The sequence below is a fragment of the Tachypleus tridentatus genome, chromosome 8, assembly GCF_004210375.1.
Source record: "Tachypleus tridentatus isolate NWPU-2018 chromosome 8, ASM421037v1, whole genome shotgun sequence".
Lineage (NCBI taxonomy): Eukaryota > Metazoa > Arthropoda > Merostomata > Xiphosura > Limulidae > Tachypleus > Tachypleus tridentatus.
The window spans coordinates 29,704,015-29,722,164 of NC_134832.1; the positions used below are offsets into that span (position 1 = coordinate 29,704,015).

The window sequence follows — 18,150 nt, forward strand, 5'->3', positions numbered from 1 at the left end:
GTCGAAACCATGACCCTCGGGTTACGAGTAGAGCGCCGTAACAACCTGGCTATTCCGGGCGTAATATATGAGTGAACACAAATCACGATATTCATAGTTTTTTCTGTGAAATATTCACGAACCCAGATCTTGACTATATTGTATTACTACGATTTTTTCATCTAAAATAAGCTATTTAATCTATCATAATATTAAATACAGTTTGCTAACATTGGTGAGTAACACCACTGCATTATAGATGTACTTGCATGTTGTATAATATATATAAATATATAAAACTTTCACGTGTATTACTGTATATTCGGTTAGTGTAAATACAACTCTTAATACTACGTTTTAACCTGTAATAGAGAGTATGGCGTTTAGTGTAAATGAAATAGTATCACTTCCGTTTCTTTCGAAACTGATAAAATACTCTAATATTTTCTAAATTGTTTTTCTTAACTGTGTGTGTGTATATGGAGTGGGCATGAAACATACAGTGAGGTGAAATCTTCTCAAAAATCTTGATACATTAGCGAATTATATGTAATAACATCTAGAAATATAAGGTTGATAAGTATTTAAACCACATCATTTGATTTAGACCTACTGTGTTCAAGTAATTGGTGTATAACACATAAGCTGAGGAAGCTCCATTCATTAGTAAGTAAAACATGTAATATTACACTCAAGTAAGGTATGTAAGAATTAAACTTACATCATTCTTTATTGGTCCGGTATGGATTTCCAGTGGAAAGGGTGAGTGTATAACAACCGTCCAATTACACTTTATTATATACTGCTGACACTGACGCTTTTCCTTTAGTAACATAATCCATCAGGGAAATTAGGTTACAGTACACAAAAACAATGTTGAAGTGCTACTTTTCTCAGCCTTTATTATACTAGTAAGACATGATATAATTTACCTTATTATGAAGTTTTATAGTAAATTAATATCACAAGTATTGTCAACAAACATTTTTTTTTTTTTCATTCTCATGATCTGATCTACTTATTGCATTGTTCCCCGCTAGTACAGCGGTATGTCCACGGATTTGCAACGTTAGCTTCCCCTCGGTAACCTCAGCAGATAGCCCGGTGTGGCTTCACTATAAGAAAAACACACACACACTACTTTATTGCAAAAGTTCTCGTTAAACAGGAAACGAAAGCCTTGAAAGACACATTTAGTACTAACGTGATTTATTTATACAATGTTTTATCTTTTCTGCGTCAATGGCTTTATTTCAAATTAATTTATAAGTCAAAATCTTAAAATATAATTTGTACTAAAATATATAATTTAACACTAGGTTTTATCCAAGCAAAAACAATAAAAGATACATTTGCTACGAAAATGATTAACCTATACAATAGGTTTTTATCCTTATTTCACAAATGGCTACAATTTAGTTTAATTTGCAAAAGAAAGCCTTAAGAGAAACATTTAGTACAAAAAACTGTAGTAATGGTTCTACTTTAAATAATTTATAAGGATTTTTTTTCCTATAGAAAATCATAATCTATTATAAATTCATATCGTTTTCTATAGGTTGCTGATATACTTATTTATTTCCATGTTTTGTGTACGTACGGTTACGTTTTATAATTTATTTCAGGCGATCTTCCAGTTTTCCACATTACGTATTACGATTTCAAGTAGCCTGAAACCGAGTTAAATGATAATTTAAGTTTACAAGTTAATTAAATGTAGAAATTTATCAAATTTATGGTGTTTGCCAATAAGATTGTTCCACACAATTTTTTTCTTAATACAAATATATCTTAATATACAAACAATAATACAATTCATAATAACGGTTAATACAAATAGCTATTATAAACAATGATTTATATACAAAACTTTTACAAACGTACAAACAATACTGAGTCTTCTTTCCGATCTGGAAACTCCTTGATAACTTATCGAAGTTGGTACAGGTACAATTTACTTAACGGGGAGCTAGCTAACTTAACTAATCACACATGAGTTTTTCACAACCGAAGTTATTTAATGTCTCCGTCCAAAATTAATCTTCTGAAGTTAAACGGTTTGTAATGTTTGAAATCTATAAACGTTTCTGGTCAAATTTCCATAGTTTCCCGATTAATAAGCGTTAAACACAGTTATAACTTACGAGGTTTATAATACACCAACTGTAGTGCGTCGGTTTATAAGCGTTCAGGCAAGTTTCTAAAAATTTTAGTTGGCCCAACAATGCTGAAAATGCGCTAGTGCTTTCATAAAGTATACATTGTTGATTGTTACCCTCGAGGATCTCCTACAACTTTAGTGACTAGGTATGAATTTCGAAATACCGATTTAACAGTATAAGTTACATGCATTTCTAAATATATATGTAACTGGAAGAAACATCGAGATTAAAATCAATACATAACAGTGAATATATTACAGGACATACGCGTGTTCTAGTGCTTAGAATAAACAGTGAGTGTTGTTTAAGTATGTACGTTGCTCTGTTTGCTGCAATAATTGCTAGATTAGTCCTCCTATTTAACGATATGGTATAACCTACCAAAGTAATTTATTTTTCAGTGTACAAGGTTTGATATATGTATATATAATTTAACACTCTAAAATATCGTACCATTAAAAACTACAATATTGGAATTCATCAAACACAAAATGCCGGTGTTGCGTGTAAAAGAGTACAGTAGAGGGAAATATACAAGTGATTTCTTTGATTTACATAACATTTTTGTTTGATTTGGTTTATTTATATTACAGGTTGCTATTAAAACAATTAAAAAGTCTAAGATCGAGAGTGAAAAGGATCTGATCCGAATCCGTCGAGAGATCCAAATTATGTCTTCTATTCAACATCCACATATCATTCATATCTACGAGGGTAAGACATATGTTTACGAAGTATCCAATAAAAATTACAGACATTGATTTCTATCATCTATTCACATCTTGTTCTCAATTTAAGTGATATTTCAAAATTACGTAACATAAAATTAGAAACAAAGTATTTTGTTATTTATATTATTTGCTGTTGTGGTATCATTCAGACAATGTAGACCATATATGAATTATACTATATACAGGTTATTTTCAAAAACACATAAGAGAGAAATATGTTCTATCGAACTGTTTATTTTAAAAACAATAATAGGTTACATGCTACACGTTACGTATATACGATCATGTGTTGCAAGTAAAAAAGCTATTTACATTAAACTTGGAACACATATGAGATAGAAATCCCATACTTTAACCGCCTATTTACATTAGGGATAATGCACGCTTCATAAAGATCGCATGTTTTGTCCTCAAGCCACATGCCGTCTACGTTCAACTATTACAGAACACGTAAATCTCTGGTTTTGTCCCCAAACCACATTTTCTTTACATCAAAGTAATTACAGAATATTTACGAACTACCTGCTCTTTTCTCAAGTCATGTTATTTACATCATAGTTATCACAGAAGACACAAAATTATTTGCTTTGTCCTCAAAACACATTATTTATATCGAAAATTTTACAGAAAACACAAAAAACCACGTGTGTGCTTTTTTCCAGCTATGTGTTATTTATATCACACTTATTTCAGAAGACACAAACCACGTGTTCTTTTAAAAAAAGGTGTTAATTACTTCAGAGGTATTGCATACGAAAGATACGGATCACATCTTCTGACGTACATCTTGTGTTTAATTACATCTGACGTCTACATTGACATGTTATTTACATCCAAAATAACACATAACTGGAGAAACAACACATGTTCCATAGCATTTACATGCACTATTATGTATATAGAAAATAAGAATATCTCAAACATAAAAACAATAGAAAGAAAGCACGTGATCAGTGTAACCTATTTAGAAGTCCATGCTTTCATGCCTTTCGTACAGTATTGAGGTATCACGTTTTTTTCAAATTATTTTAAGGAACGTTTTATAGCTCCTTATCATTATGATTTCATTTCAAGGAAAAACAAATACGTCTACTCTCGAAGTTAAAAAGTATTTTCGAATGATGTTTATAAGTTTCTGGTTCAAGCTCTTTAAACCCCTAGAGCTGAGGGTTTACTTTCAGATAGATAGCCTACAGAGAAACAAAACAATCTTTGTAATGTCGTCACAAATAGAACACTTAAAAAAAAAAGGATGAACAAAACAAGTATCCTGTGCAAGGAGAGAATCCTGAAATAGCTTCACATACTGGATGCAACTGAATCTTTACGAGCGCTTGACTTCCGGTTTTCCCGTGAATTGTACCTCACTCTTGTGATGCCAGATGTAAGGCTATCACTGTGAACTCATGTTTTATTTTTAGGTTAAATCTATGTTCATATGTCTTCATTGCTTTAAGAGACTTGACTTTTAACGCTGGAAGCTTTAAACTTTTCTATATGATGATCCGAGAGGACTAATTCGATCAAGGACTCGACGAAGAGCCTAACGCGTTGTCTGTGAACCAACCTAATCGCATTCCACATGTTGAACGCACTGTCGAAATATACTTTAAAAGAAGGAGTTAAGTGTCATTTGTACATTTTTCAGGTTTTAAACGTGTTACACATCATAAAGTATACATACTTCTAACCTTTTAAAGCGACCTGAAAGTCGACAGAAATTACTATTAAAATGTGTGCTACAAATAAAAAAAAAAAACGCCATTCAAACACTAATAGGTAGACACACAAGAAACTACTATTAAAAAATCTGCTACAAGTTGCAGAAAACCACTATTCAAAAACTAATACACTAAGAAATACGGCCGGGTATGGTCAGGTGGTTAGGGCGCTTGACGCATAAGTTGAGTGTCGCGGGTTCGAATTTCCGTCATTCCAAACATGTTCGCCTCCTTTCGTAAGGGCGTTATAATGTGACAGTCAATCCCGCTATTCGTTGGTAAAAGAATAGCCCAAAAGTTGGCGGTTGGTGATAATGACTAGCTGCCTTCCCTCTAGGCAGCCCTACAGATATCCCTCGTGTAGCTTTGCGTGAAATTTAAAAAAAAGAGCAAAACCACAAGAAATAACCATTATCATATCTGATACTAGTTGTAGAAGCCGTCACTCAAAGACTGATATTCTGAGTGCAGACATACAACAAATTATACCTGCTATAATTTACAGAAACCAGCATTCAAAAAATCTAATATTCTTAAGTAAGCATACAAGAAACTGCTATTTAAACATATTTTACAAGTTAAAGAACTTACTCTTCATAAACTGATGTTATAGAAGACATGCAATAAACTAATGTCAAGGTATCTCCTACAAGTTATTCAAAAAGTTACATTAGAGGTAGACACACCAGAAACTCCTATTAAAATACCTGCTACAAGTTGTTACAACCACTATTCACAAACTGACATTGTAGAAGTAGATATACAAAAATTACTATTACAATAACTCCTATAAGTCACCAAAAAAATCCATTGAAGAACTGATATTCCAAAAGGAGACACACAAGAAATAACTATTAAAATATCTGCCACACGTTACAAAAAATGTCCTGGCACTTTTCCATTTAAAACTAAATGCAGACACACATACGAAAAATACCCAAACTATTTTCATAAATATAATTTTAAGACTCACACCTGTTATTTGAACATACACTAAATTATATACAGGTTCATTTTTACTTCTAAAAAAAAGTTCGATTGCTTTTGGTACCTGTGCTGAAAATTTATTGTTTTCAGACAATGTATCAGATGATCGTATCGTATCTTTCTCATGACTAAAGAACAAAGAATTATTGTTCTTGTGTTTCTTCTAATTTCGCAGCCAATTAAGTACCAGAGATGAGGAACCAAGAATCATGTGATGCTTTAAAATAATTTTGAATTCATTTCATTAGTTTGCGAGTGAAGAAGTTATTGTGATGAATAGCAGTTTGTTTGTTCCTGATTTAGATGTTATTTTATAAGTGATCAAACCCTTTTACAATTGATAATTTTGGGATACTGAAATTTGTAAAAAATAGCATTACTACGAGATAATATAAAATAATATATTTTGAAAACTCATGTAAATTAATTTGACGCATTACAATGAATTTGTGCAACTCACCGCTACATATATAAAAGATTAGACCCGGGTACTGTGTATCTCTGTTTAAGATAATATCTAACCTAATGTGAGTAAGACACGCGAACACGATTGCTCATTTTCATAGCGACAACTAAACTGTTTTACCTCTTATGAAAAAAAAGTAAACGTGTTCTTTAGGTACGTTGTAAAACATACTTTAATTTGATAGTTTAGACACCACTGCTCAAACAAGTGATGTTAACGCGTGTATGGCGTTTAAAACTTACAACAGATGTACGTGCTATTTACTCAATATGTTAAAACTTGCCCAAAATAAAACAAACAAACACATTCTTAACAAAAATATCTCTTTTATAGTATTTATCAGTCATTTTGGTAACAAACTCATTATGAGTCAGTGATTAGGCTTAACAAATAACATTCGTTAAAAAAATAAAAACATGAAATATGAAGAATATAAAAATGCACAAGAATAAATAATAAACAATTACGATTTTCTCAATAACATACATATATGTTATATTTCCTGAAATAGATCGAAATATCATTAGTACACAAACAGCCAACTACTTGAACTCATCAAAACACAAACATTGTTTTTAAACAACTTGTTTATTAGTTATGCCACTGTTTTAAAATATCTTCATTTGTATGTGAAAATACAGAACTTGTTCTTGAATTTTTATTACGTTTGTTATAATGCTACACAGTGTTACGACATGTATTTCAATTGCAAAAAAAAAGTAGTTTCTGAAATAGTGAAAACAAATTGTGTATACTATAGTACAATTTTGTAAACAATCTTTAGCTATTTTACCTTGTATAGCTTGAAATGAATTATAAACTTAAGTACAACTTAAGTTTTCTAGTTGTACTGATTGATTGCTTTGTTATTGCTTCTTAGTTCGAGTTCCCAAATATATGTTAATTATCTAAGAATATACTAGAATTTTATACTGAAGATTAAATGTTTCTTCTCTCTGTATACGTATATAAATACATCTTAAATATAATTCCTTGTAGTATTCGAGAACAAGGAAAAGATTGTACTTGTTATGCAGTATGCTAGTGGAGGAGAACTCTATGATCTTCTTAATGAAAGGAAAGTGTTTATTGAAACAGATGCTCGAAGACTATTCCGTCAGATTACTGCAGCTGTGTATTACTGTCATAAGGTAAATGTTACACCATTTTAGTGTCTGTGTGTATTATTGTTATAAGGCAAATGTTAAATCAGTTTACTACAGCTATGTATTATTGTTATAAGGTAAATGTTACTTCAATTCACTACGCCCTCTGCTAGTACAGCAGTAAGTCTTCGGATTTACAACGCTATAATGAGAGGTTCGATTCCCCTCGGTGGGCTCAGCAGATAGCCCGATGTGGCTTTGCTATAAGAAAACACACTCAATTTACTACAGCTGTGTATTATTGCCATAAGGTAAATGCTGCGTCAGTTTACTACAGCTGTGTATTATTGTCATAAGGTAAATATTACGTCAGTTTACTACAGCTGTGTATTATTGTCATAAGGTAAATATTACGTCAGTTTACTATAGCTGTGTATTATTATCATAAGGTAAATATTACGTCAGTTTACTACAGCTGTGTATTATTATCATAAGGTAAATGTTACGTCAGTTTATTGCCTGTGTGTATTATTGTCTCAAATTCCATAAGTTCATTGTAACTCTGTGTTGTTTAAGTATTTTATCAGCTTACTACAGGTATGCATTATATTCAAAATGTAAGTACTGTGTATAATATGTATTATATTCAGAATGTAAGTACTGTGTATAATCTCTTAACGTATATGTTTTACTTTCATGTATTTTCTCAACTCACTACTGCTATAAAGTGCTATAATTTTAATTTTAATTTTAAAACTATGATATTTTACATTTTGCTACAGCTGTGTGTTAATGTTATAAATAAAATATAATATTATGAAGTATGTACTATAATTTTATTTTATTGTTACAACTATTCTTTTAGACATCGCTATAGCTTTGTTGTAATATAATATTACAAACTACTGTATCTTTCTATTAATACTACAAGTATATTACAGGTTTATATAGCTTACTCTTAATATAACAAATGTGAAATTAAAGACTTCTTTATCTTTGTGTTGATGCTATAACTTTTTTATTCATGTTACAGCTATGATATTACAGATTATTGTAGCTTAACGTTACAAGTAGAATATTACATATTGATATAGCTTTTTCTTAGTCCTACAACTAGAATATTAAAGATTGTTACAGCTTTGTGTTAATTTTACAATAGAAGTATTTGGTCTTTAGACTATTTTTGCTCTGCATTAGTAAGACCAGTACATTGTCTATCAGTTGATTGTAACTATATGTGACTCTTATTGTAAAGATAATAAGTAAAGTGATAAACAAACCTAAGTTATAAAGACTGATCAACAGATTCAAATTACCAGACTCTCTGATTCCACCTTGCATTACAGTTTTATTTAATTGAGTATGTTTGGCATGGCCAGGTGGTTAGGGCGCTCGACTCGTAATCCTCGTTACACCAAACTTGCTTTCAGTCATGGGGGCGTTATAATGTGACGGTCAATTCTACTATTCGTTGATAAAACAGTAGCCTCGGAGTTGGTGATGGATGGTGATGACTAGCTGCCTTTTTTCTGGTATTACACCGCTAAATTAGGGACTACCAGCGCAGATAACCCTAGTGTAGCTTTGCGCAAAAAACAAACAAACAAATTAATTGAATAAACAACAAATATTAAACTCGCAATTTATTTGTGATAATACTCATCATAAAACGTTAGTGTTAGGTCTATTATATATCTAAACACTTTATTATTTATCTTTAGGAACTAGATAAAGAACATAATGTTTAGAATATAATAAGCCTAGCACTACTGTCTTATGATAAATACTAACGAACTCATGGGCCTATGACCCACATTAGACGGTCGCTATAATGCAGATTTAATTGCAGTTTAATGATCATGGCTGTTGTATAGAAAATTTAATTTCTTTAACTACGTTACGATAGTTAATTAGTAATCCAATTTATTTACTTCCTTTAATGACAATCAATGCCAAATATGAGGCCCGATTTTGGGGAATTCCGACAAAAGTGTTTTCGCAAAATACCAGGATTCTTCAAGGGGTTGGGTAAAAATGTTTATCTCTGTACAAACCTCCCCTCCGCTAGTACAGTGGTAAGTCTACAGATTTACAACGTTAAAATCAGGGGTTCGATTCCACTCGGTGAGCTCAGCCCGATGTGGCTTTATTATAAGAAAACATGCACGCTGTACAAACCTTGAGACCGAGACGATTCAGTTAGAAGTCGGTGCGATCAACGGTTAGGGAGAGTCACGTGACACACAGATACTTGAATCTTATGACATACTTCGTTAGCTTGTGAAATATGTTCATACCATAATAACTTTTGTTGTAACAAATGGCTTAAGTATACGGTGTTCCGACCACTACTGTGTTTCTTGTATTCCAGCAGTCCCGTTGAGCTTTGGATGGAGCTAAATGCGTCGTCGGCAATGAATAACGTAGTATTATTATTATTATTATACATTCTTCAAATAATCTAAATCCTTAAAGATAAGAACGTAGTGTTTAAAAGTATACTAGGCCTAACACCATTTTCTTACAAGTATAATTATAATCATGCCTTACCAACTTGTAAAAGTAATTTACATCATAATTATTGTCTGTTTAATTTCTGTTTCAGAATAAAATTTGTCACAGAGATCTGAAGCTAGAAAACATCCTATTGGACGAGAAAGGAAACGCGAAAGTAAGAAACGATTTTATTTTTAGACCTTAAACTAGAAACTACTGTCGTTTTCACATATCAGAAATAGATTTTTGTGGTCACAGAGGTAAGAGGGAGTAACTGGATTGAATAGATGAAGTGGGCTCAAAAGTCTGATTCATAGTTTCTTAAAGAAGGTGTTATTTAGATCTTGTTTAATTTATTGAATTAAATGTAATTAAGACGCGTTTTTTGTCCATGTATCAAATGGATATTAATACTGCATATATATCTTAAAAACTGTTTTAACATATTTATGAATTTTAAATATATTACAAACCTTTTACGGTCGTGAATATTAAACAGCATAATATTCAAGTGTTATTCATAAAATATATATATTTGGGGGCAAAATGCAAATTTTTTAAACTGCATTAGAGATTAGGCCATTTTGTTTATTTCCTTGAAGATTCGTCAACCGTAATTTTTTTGACATGAAAGAAATTTCTTTTATTGTAATTTGCTATCGGCGGACTATAATGGTGCCGAACATGATAAAATAAAACATATGTACTATTCATCTTAGGAAACCTTAACTTGTTCAGATGATTTCATTCCCAACCACACGGATATTAATAGACAGATATTTTAAGGGTGAAAACTGAATAATCTCTGCAGTGAGACTTACCCATGCATAGAAGTTTGCAAACGTTTAAATTACGTGTTGGAAAAACACGTTGGAAGATGTAGGCGTCTTTTCTTTTTTCTTTGTTTTTTTGTATTTTAAAAACAATTTTATGAATCACAGCTTATTCGTACGTGGCAAACACAAAGAAACAATTGGAGAAACTTTTTAGCGTTATGGTCAAAATGGACGTTTCGATTAAAAATATTATAAAGTCGAATGTCAAGGATAAACCAAACCAGTATGTACATCGTCAGAGACTCGTCAAGTACAGCGCCAAAGATTTTAATTAAAATTAATGTAAATATTTGGGGCGACGTGCGTTTTAGAGACAGTAAAGCCAAAACTTTGCTATCTATATATGTATCTAATTTTATCCATCTACCTATATATTTATATGTTGTTGTTGTTTTGAATTAAGCACAAAGCTACGCCACGGAGTATCTGTGCTCTGCCCATCACGGGTATCGAAACCCGATTTTTAGCGTTGTAAGTCCAAAGACAACCGCTGAGCCACTGGGGGGCATATTTATATGTATATGAAGTTATATATACACACACACATACATAAAAATAATACGATCCACATTTGTTTGGAAACATATTTTTAATACGCTTCAGTTGTAAACAACATTTTGAAATCAAGGTGGTTTGATTACAAAAAATGTCTCTCATGTCAATACAGAATAAACAGACACCTAAGCTGATGAAGTGTGATATTGGACGTAGCTTCGAAATCAATCTCCTCCATGAAATGTGGCATGCAACAAGCCGTTAAAATTAGAGTAAAACATTATTCAAATGAGATTAATATAAAATTGAAAAGAAAAGAAGAGAAAATCTGACGTTAATTAGTTCTATATTATCATAATCATTGCATGTACATAAGAACTGCACCACACGAGAAGTTATTTTGAAGCCCCTGTGACCAGCGCAGATTCAAACCAATTCACTTAATGTGATCAAGAATTTCGCTCGTCCACAAACAGTTTTTGAACTTTAATGTATTCCAAACAAGGATAGATTCTGAGCTGACTTTATGACTGTTCAGATTGGTCTACACTAGTCACAGAGGCTTTATATTACATTTTCTCATGATGTGGTGCATTATACCAGTTACTAAGAAATATTCTTTCAATGGCATCTGATATTTGGAAATAAAAACTTATTTTTGACCTCTAACTCAAAATTTCTATAAAAATATCTATAAGCCAAGAAATAAAAAAAATGGTCTGAATGTCTAAAAATGTTTCGAGGAATCTTCAAATCGCATTTCGTTTTGTATCTATCTTTTATGTGTAACTCAAAAAATTTGTAGCCTTTCAAATTCTTTTTAATTTATTTTACGATTTTGGTTGTGTATCCGTAGGAAAGTGTTTACTTCTTATGAATTTATTATATCAATCAAAATCACTTTAACGTTATCTGTTTTTAACTTCGATAGTGTTATTCAAACCTTATCTTCCAGATTGGAGACTTTGGCTTATCGAACGTTTTCAACGATCGACGTTTATTAAGTACTTTCTGTGGTAGTCCTCTTTATGCTTCGCCAGAAATCGTTAAAGGAGTTCCGTACCATGGTCCAGAGGTAAAATTAGAGAATAGTTATTGGTTTCATAGAGGTAGTCACCAAATGTATTTTTCAAACAGATTAGAATTTCTACATCACAGAAAACAATTGAAATATGATCGTAATTTGTAATAACGTAGGCGTGACAGGGGAAAAACACGCCTACGTTATTACTGCAACACAATCTCGATCACCCTCTCAGTTCATTGATTACAAACTAGACATGTGATGAAGGGTAAGGTAATCTGGGATGTAAATATCTGGTCATTCAGCATGAGCCCTTTATAATTGTCTTACAAAATATTGTATCATTCGTTACCTTGAAATGAATCATACTGTTTGAAGTGGTCCACGTTGGTCATGAGCCATAATTAAACATCAAGGAAAACATATGGTTGTTTCAATCATGTGGAGAACCATCGAGTAACTGAAAGCTGGCTAGCCTCTATAGGATGTTGCGAGTTGGTTGCAGGTATTTTATTGTGTACTTAGCAGAATGTGGAACTGCTTCCAAGCCACGGTATGCTTGTTTAAACATTTAGACAAGAGCATTCTACCATCCAGACGATATCCATTTGTCGATTCAGCTAGCTGCAATCGTAAGGTATAGTATATGAGACTGAATCAAATGTTCGCAGTCGCAACAGGACGCCCTCATTATACGCATATTTACAAATAGACTTCATAAAGCATGCTGACTAATATACTAGTCGTCAACTAAGGTGCCTTTTAACAAATTCATCTATAAAACAATCAGTGCGCAAAAGTACTAAAAACAAATTGAGAGTTGTTCATAAATATCCCAAAAGCATTAAAACTTTCCTGCCATAAAAAAGTCGGCACTCTATATAGTCCTCTGTCAAGTCTGAGAAAAAGGTTTATGTTGATAAAACGAATAGAACAGAAAATGAATGATAAAAATGGTCGGACAAACGGTTATTTTTCTACACACACATAAGAGAATTTTACCATAAAATAAGCTGGAAGCATAGAATTAGAAGTTATGTCTAAAGAATAATTCTGGAAAGTTCGTTAATCCAAGGTTGCCAAATTTCAACACATCTAAATTGAAACTTTTTCTGACGTCATATACCATTCAAGGAATTGAAACTTCCGTTTTGTGTTTCTTCCACAAACAAACATTGGTCTGAAGAGGACATGAGACATGTCGAAACTAGTTTCCATTTATATTTGGTTTGGTTCCGTTAGTGTGGATTCAAACTTTGTTACTAGAAACATGTTCAGTGGACTAAAGATGAGTTGAGGCTCCCCATACAGCCAGATGATAAGTATATTATCATTTAGAAAAAAATAAAAAATAACCAAACCCAATTTCACAAAGAACATGAAGCGTGTAGCGGTGGCGGAAACATGGTGACGTACCGACCTTTATATTGTACGTGATGGCTCTATTAATGCCCTACATTTTAAATTCTACAGCCCACTTCTCTCTGTGCTGCCGTATGCTAGTGATGACGTCCGCCTTTATCATCAGCACATTCATCGCAGAAGAGGGGGTTGACCGATGGACTTCTCAGTGATTCACCTAGAATGCTCTTGAGAGCATCCAGCTTAATGATTTCAGGCGCTAAAGATAACTTAGAAGTAGTTGTTTCCGATAAACTGTTGAGGATGCTTCAGGATCTTATGTTACTCTAGCTTTAAACATGATTTAGTTAGTGTAATATTAACTTTAAACATACTTCAAGATCTTATATTTTAAAACATGCCAGATGTAATGCCACCTCTACTAAGGATCTTCTGGAAGCGTGGGATGAATCAATGAATAATTATTTGCATTTCAGTTCACTAAACAAATAAACAAATTCCAGATTTCTGTAAACATGAACTGTGGCTTAGTTGACATTACCTTATAACAGTTTTGTTTTCACCTTGATATTGGTATTTGTTTGTTTGTTTTTGAATTTCGCACAAAGCTCCTCGAGGGTTATCTGTGCTAGCCGTCCCTAATTTAGCAGTGTAAGACTAGAGGGAAGGCAGCTAGTCATCACCACCCACTGTCAACTCTTGGGCCACTCTTTTACCGACGAATAGTGGAATTGACCGTCATATTATAACGCCCCCACGGCTGAAAGGGCGAGCATGTTTGTCGCGACAGGGATGCGAACCCGCGATCCTCTGATTACGAGTCGTACACCTTAACACGCTTGGCCATGCCAGGCCTTTGATATTGGTAGAACAGTATATATATTTATATATCATGATTTGTTCTTTACAATGTCTTTCTCATTCATCATCATTAAACATTTTAACAGCATCTAATAACACTATCAGTATTTAATAATTTAAAAATATTAACACCCCTCGCTTGTATTCAATAAATCTTTAAAACATCGGCATTGATATTCAAGACTGCTATGTTAATTTCCAATGACCAGGTTGGTTGAAGACAAACGCTGGTACCGCCCACGTTCCAGAACTGTTTAAGACTATTGTTAACATTCGTTACAAGATTAAGTTGGCCATCACACTTCCAATGATCAACAGCTGTTTAAGACAATCTCTACTATCCCTTATGTTCCAGAATTGTTTAAGGTGATCGCCAGTATTCTGTTGTTTAAACAAAAAATCATCACTGTACTTTCTAATCAGTAGTTCTTAGTGTGATCACCAATGTCATTAATATACAACAATAATTTAAAACTGATAAGATTTTCAAGCTTATTGTACTCATCGTTTATATCTAGCAAATGTTTCATCCAATGACATTTATCGTCCACCTTAAACACATTATTTTAGGTAGCATTCACTCCCTCTCGTGTCCAGCAGCTTTCATAAAAAACAAAACAAACCTGCATTATCTTCCTATTCGGCAAGTGACGAAAAAACGTTATCTCTAAATTAATCCACATTATCGATCGCATGAAATTCTTTAAAACATTATTGGTTAAAGGTAAAAAAACATCGCTACTTTACAAAGTTAAAATATATTTATTTAATCAGATCGTTACGATGTTTTGCTTTCCATAATTGTTTTTGATAATTGTAAAAATATTCGTGTTAAGCATTTTGTTTGTTTGTTTTGGAATTTCGCACAAAGCTACTCGAGGGCTATCTGTGCTAGCCGTCCCTAATTTAGCAGTGTAAGACTAGAGGGAAGGCAGCTAGTCATCACCACCCACCGCCAACTCTTGAGCTACTCTTTTACCAACGAAAAGTGGGATTGACCGTCACATTATAACGCCCCCACGGCTGGGAGGGCGACCATGTTTGGCGCGATTCGGGCGCGAACCCGCGACCCTCAGATTACGAAGCGCACGCCTTAACGCGCTAGGCCATGCCAGGCCTCTCGTGTTAAGCAACTTTTCGAAAGCTCTTAGTTTATTTTTACGTCGAAGCGAGACAGTTACCACAATTTTAATGTTTTGGCTGGCAGACCTTACACTTAACCATACTTTTGTATTTTTTTAAACCCAGAGCTGCATAACGGTTTATTTGAGCAGGGCTCAAATTCGAATTTTAAGGATGAAAGCCCTCGAACCTACCAATAAGCCATCAACATTTTAACTAATGTGAAAAGGTTGTCGATGTGAAAATATTTCAAAAGAATCTCATAAGTTGCTCAATACGTAAAGTATGGAAACTTTCAGTTATGTTATCTTTACTTTTGACACAGAATTTTATTGTTGTTTTTTAAGGTGGACTGCTGGAGCTTGGGTGTCCTACTGTACACCTTGGTATACGGCGCTATGCCCTTTGATGGTGGCAACTTTAAACGCCTTGTGCGTCAGATTTGTGAAGGAGATTACCACGAACCCAAAATAAAATCCGGTAAGTAATCACTTATCACGGTTACTAGCTTATAGGGCCCTTTGAGTTTAAGTATTAACGTTTTCTGTCTAATACCTACACACTAATTAGTTTTACCCAAGATTTCGCTGTTGATCTGTTGTTATCTTCAGAGAAGTCCTGAATGGAACCATTTCTGTTTTAGTAGATGCTCTTGAGGGAAGTTTTTATGTGTTAGTGTTTTTTTATAGCAAGGCCATATTGGGCTATCTGCTGTGTCCACCGATGGGAATCGAACCCCTGATTTTAGCATTGTAAATCCGTAGACTTATCGCTGTCCCAACGGGGGACTTTGAGGGAAGTATGCTGCTTTATCCATTCAGGGCTGAAAAAAGGTGGGCGAATGGGACCTATGGCTTACCACTACAGAAATAACATTTTGTGCTATTAACTGTGGCATGACCGCTCATAGAATGGCATCGAGTTTTTTTTTTGTTTTTTTCCAGGTACAAAAAATGTAACTCATAACTACGTCATCTCTTGACCGATTTGAGATCTAATTAACAGTTCTAGACTCAGGACTGATGTATTTGACCACGCTCAAGGTCTCACTGATTAACTTTCTCTAATCCTGCCTAAAATAAATTCAATCTGAAGGTGGCCTGGAAGAGTTCCTGATGTGTAATAAAATCGAATTGGGTATACGCGCGTTCCACGCTTGGTATTGCTGGGACAAAAAATATAGTTAATAAAGACAAAAAATGTCTATAGATTAATTTACTCTAATCCTACCTAAAATAATTTCAAGTGCCGCAGTTATTGAGGACTCCCTTTTATTTAACTTTCGAATGATATGAGTGCATAGTGTTCTTTCGCTTATCCCACAAATAAGATGTACTGCAGGATCTCAGTGCAAGTAGGGGACCCATGGTTGAGCCACTGCCAAAGGCCACCCGAGTCATCCTTAATTCATTCCTGTGTCCCCTTGACTAATAAGGTGGTGTTTATATTCCGTGACCTTATGAACTGCTGACTTCATTTAAATTATGAGTTTTCTTTTTCTTCTCCTGATAGGCTGCATAATTTATAGCTACTTCTAAATTAGCCCGGCATGGCCAGGTGGTTAAGGCGCTCGTCTCGTAATCGGAGGGTCGCGGGTTCGAATCCCCGTCGTACCAAACATGCTCGCCCTTTCAACCTTGGGGCGTTATATAGTGACGGTCAATCCAACTATTTGTTGGTGAAAGAGTAGCACAAGAGTTGACAGTGGGTGGTGATGACAAGCTGCCTTCCCTCTAGTGTTACACTGCTAAGTTAGGGACGGCTAGCGCAGATAGCCCTCGTGTAGCTTTGCGCGAAATTCAAAACAAACAATACGTCTAAATTATAAGAGCGAAGTTTAATTTTTTGCTTAAATACACTTTCTTCAGGTTGTAATAATAATAGTAATATTTAGTTGTAAAGTTTTTATTTTGTATGTTTTTCAAATTAGTTACTTACTGATAGACACAAAATACTTATCTATCCATTTTGCAAATGTTTTCACTTATGTAATTTAGGTGCTACCGACAATTCTCATGAATTACTGTTCCATTTTCATGCGTTTCTATAGCGAGTTGATTTTGGAAGTTGGAATTTGCTTGTGAACTTTTTCCAACTACCTATAATATGTATGACCACCTGTGAAGATCGAAACGTTAACCACTGTATTTAATAAATAATTTTTTTATATGAAATAGGCACCCAATAACCCTGTACAACCATTCGCTGGAAAAAATTAGGGTTATAAGTTTACATTTCATTTCTATCAAGACTACTTGAACCTACGTGTTTTTTGTAACATCATAAATACTTTTTCGGTATGAAACTCATCTCCTTGCGTACCCAAAGCCAGAATGAGGAGGGGGATAATGAAACCACCTCCAGGCCCCCAACGCTACAAACATTGACATGCATTAGAAAATATACACATTCCCGCAGCGGTAATGGGCTCAGCATGAAAAAAAGAAAAAGAAAAATATGCGATCTTAGCCATCTGTGATAGGCCTAGATTTATTACAGAAAAATGTTACTGAGACATATACACAATTTTAAATGATTCCTCAAATATAATATTATTGAGCGACTGAGAACTGCGCGTGACGTGAAAACGACAAAATCTGTTTGAACATGTTTCTGTCAGTAGTAAATACAGGAGTGAGGTTTTGGGGGATTCGAACCCGCCTCTTCCGATGCGAAGTGCCCTCAATATGCAACACATTTTTCATTGTTTTTGTATTTTCTAAAATGTGAGAAAACAAATATTATAAACATTTAAAAACAACTCGTTATATAAATTTCATAATCTCATTTTTCTTATCATTT

General features: G+C 33.6%; 1 protein-coding gene and 1 long non-coding RNA gene across 4 annotated transcripts in view; one reads left to right on the forward strand and one right to left on the reverse strand.

The window, feature by feature from the left end:
- The window catches only part of LOC143222072 (uncharacterized), a 73,973-nt gene that overhangs the window by 45,832 nt on the left and 9,991 nt on the right, over positions 1-18,150 (forward strand). The window contains exons 2-6 of one of the 3 annotated variants that reach the window (XM_076447942.1): positions 2,735-2,855; positions 7,046-7,197; positions 9,758-9,823; positions 11,935-12,054; positions 15,696-15,828. In XM_076447942.1, coding sequence (XP_076304057.1) covers positions 2,735-2,855; positions 7,046-7,197; positions 9,758-9,823; positions 11,935-12,054; positions 15,696-15,828 — 592 coding nt within the window. Of the gene's footprint in view, positions 1-2,734; positions 2,856-7,045; positions 7,198-9,372; positions 9,576-9,757; positions 9,824-11,934; positions 12,055-15,695; positions 15,829-18,150 lie in introns of those variants that run through there. The other 2 variants (XM_076447943.1, XM_076447944.1) reach the window with 2 other exon arrangements.
- Positions 856-8,758, reverse strand: LOC143222073 (uncharacterized). Its single transcript, XR_013011989.1, has 2 exons — positions 8,469-8,758; positions 856-1,094 (listed from the first exon to the last, which is right to left on the reverse strand). It is a non-coding gene; the product is annotated as an uncharacterized LOC143222073 (long non-coding RNA).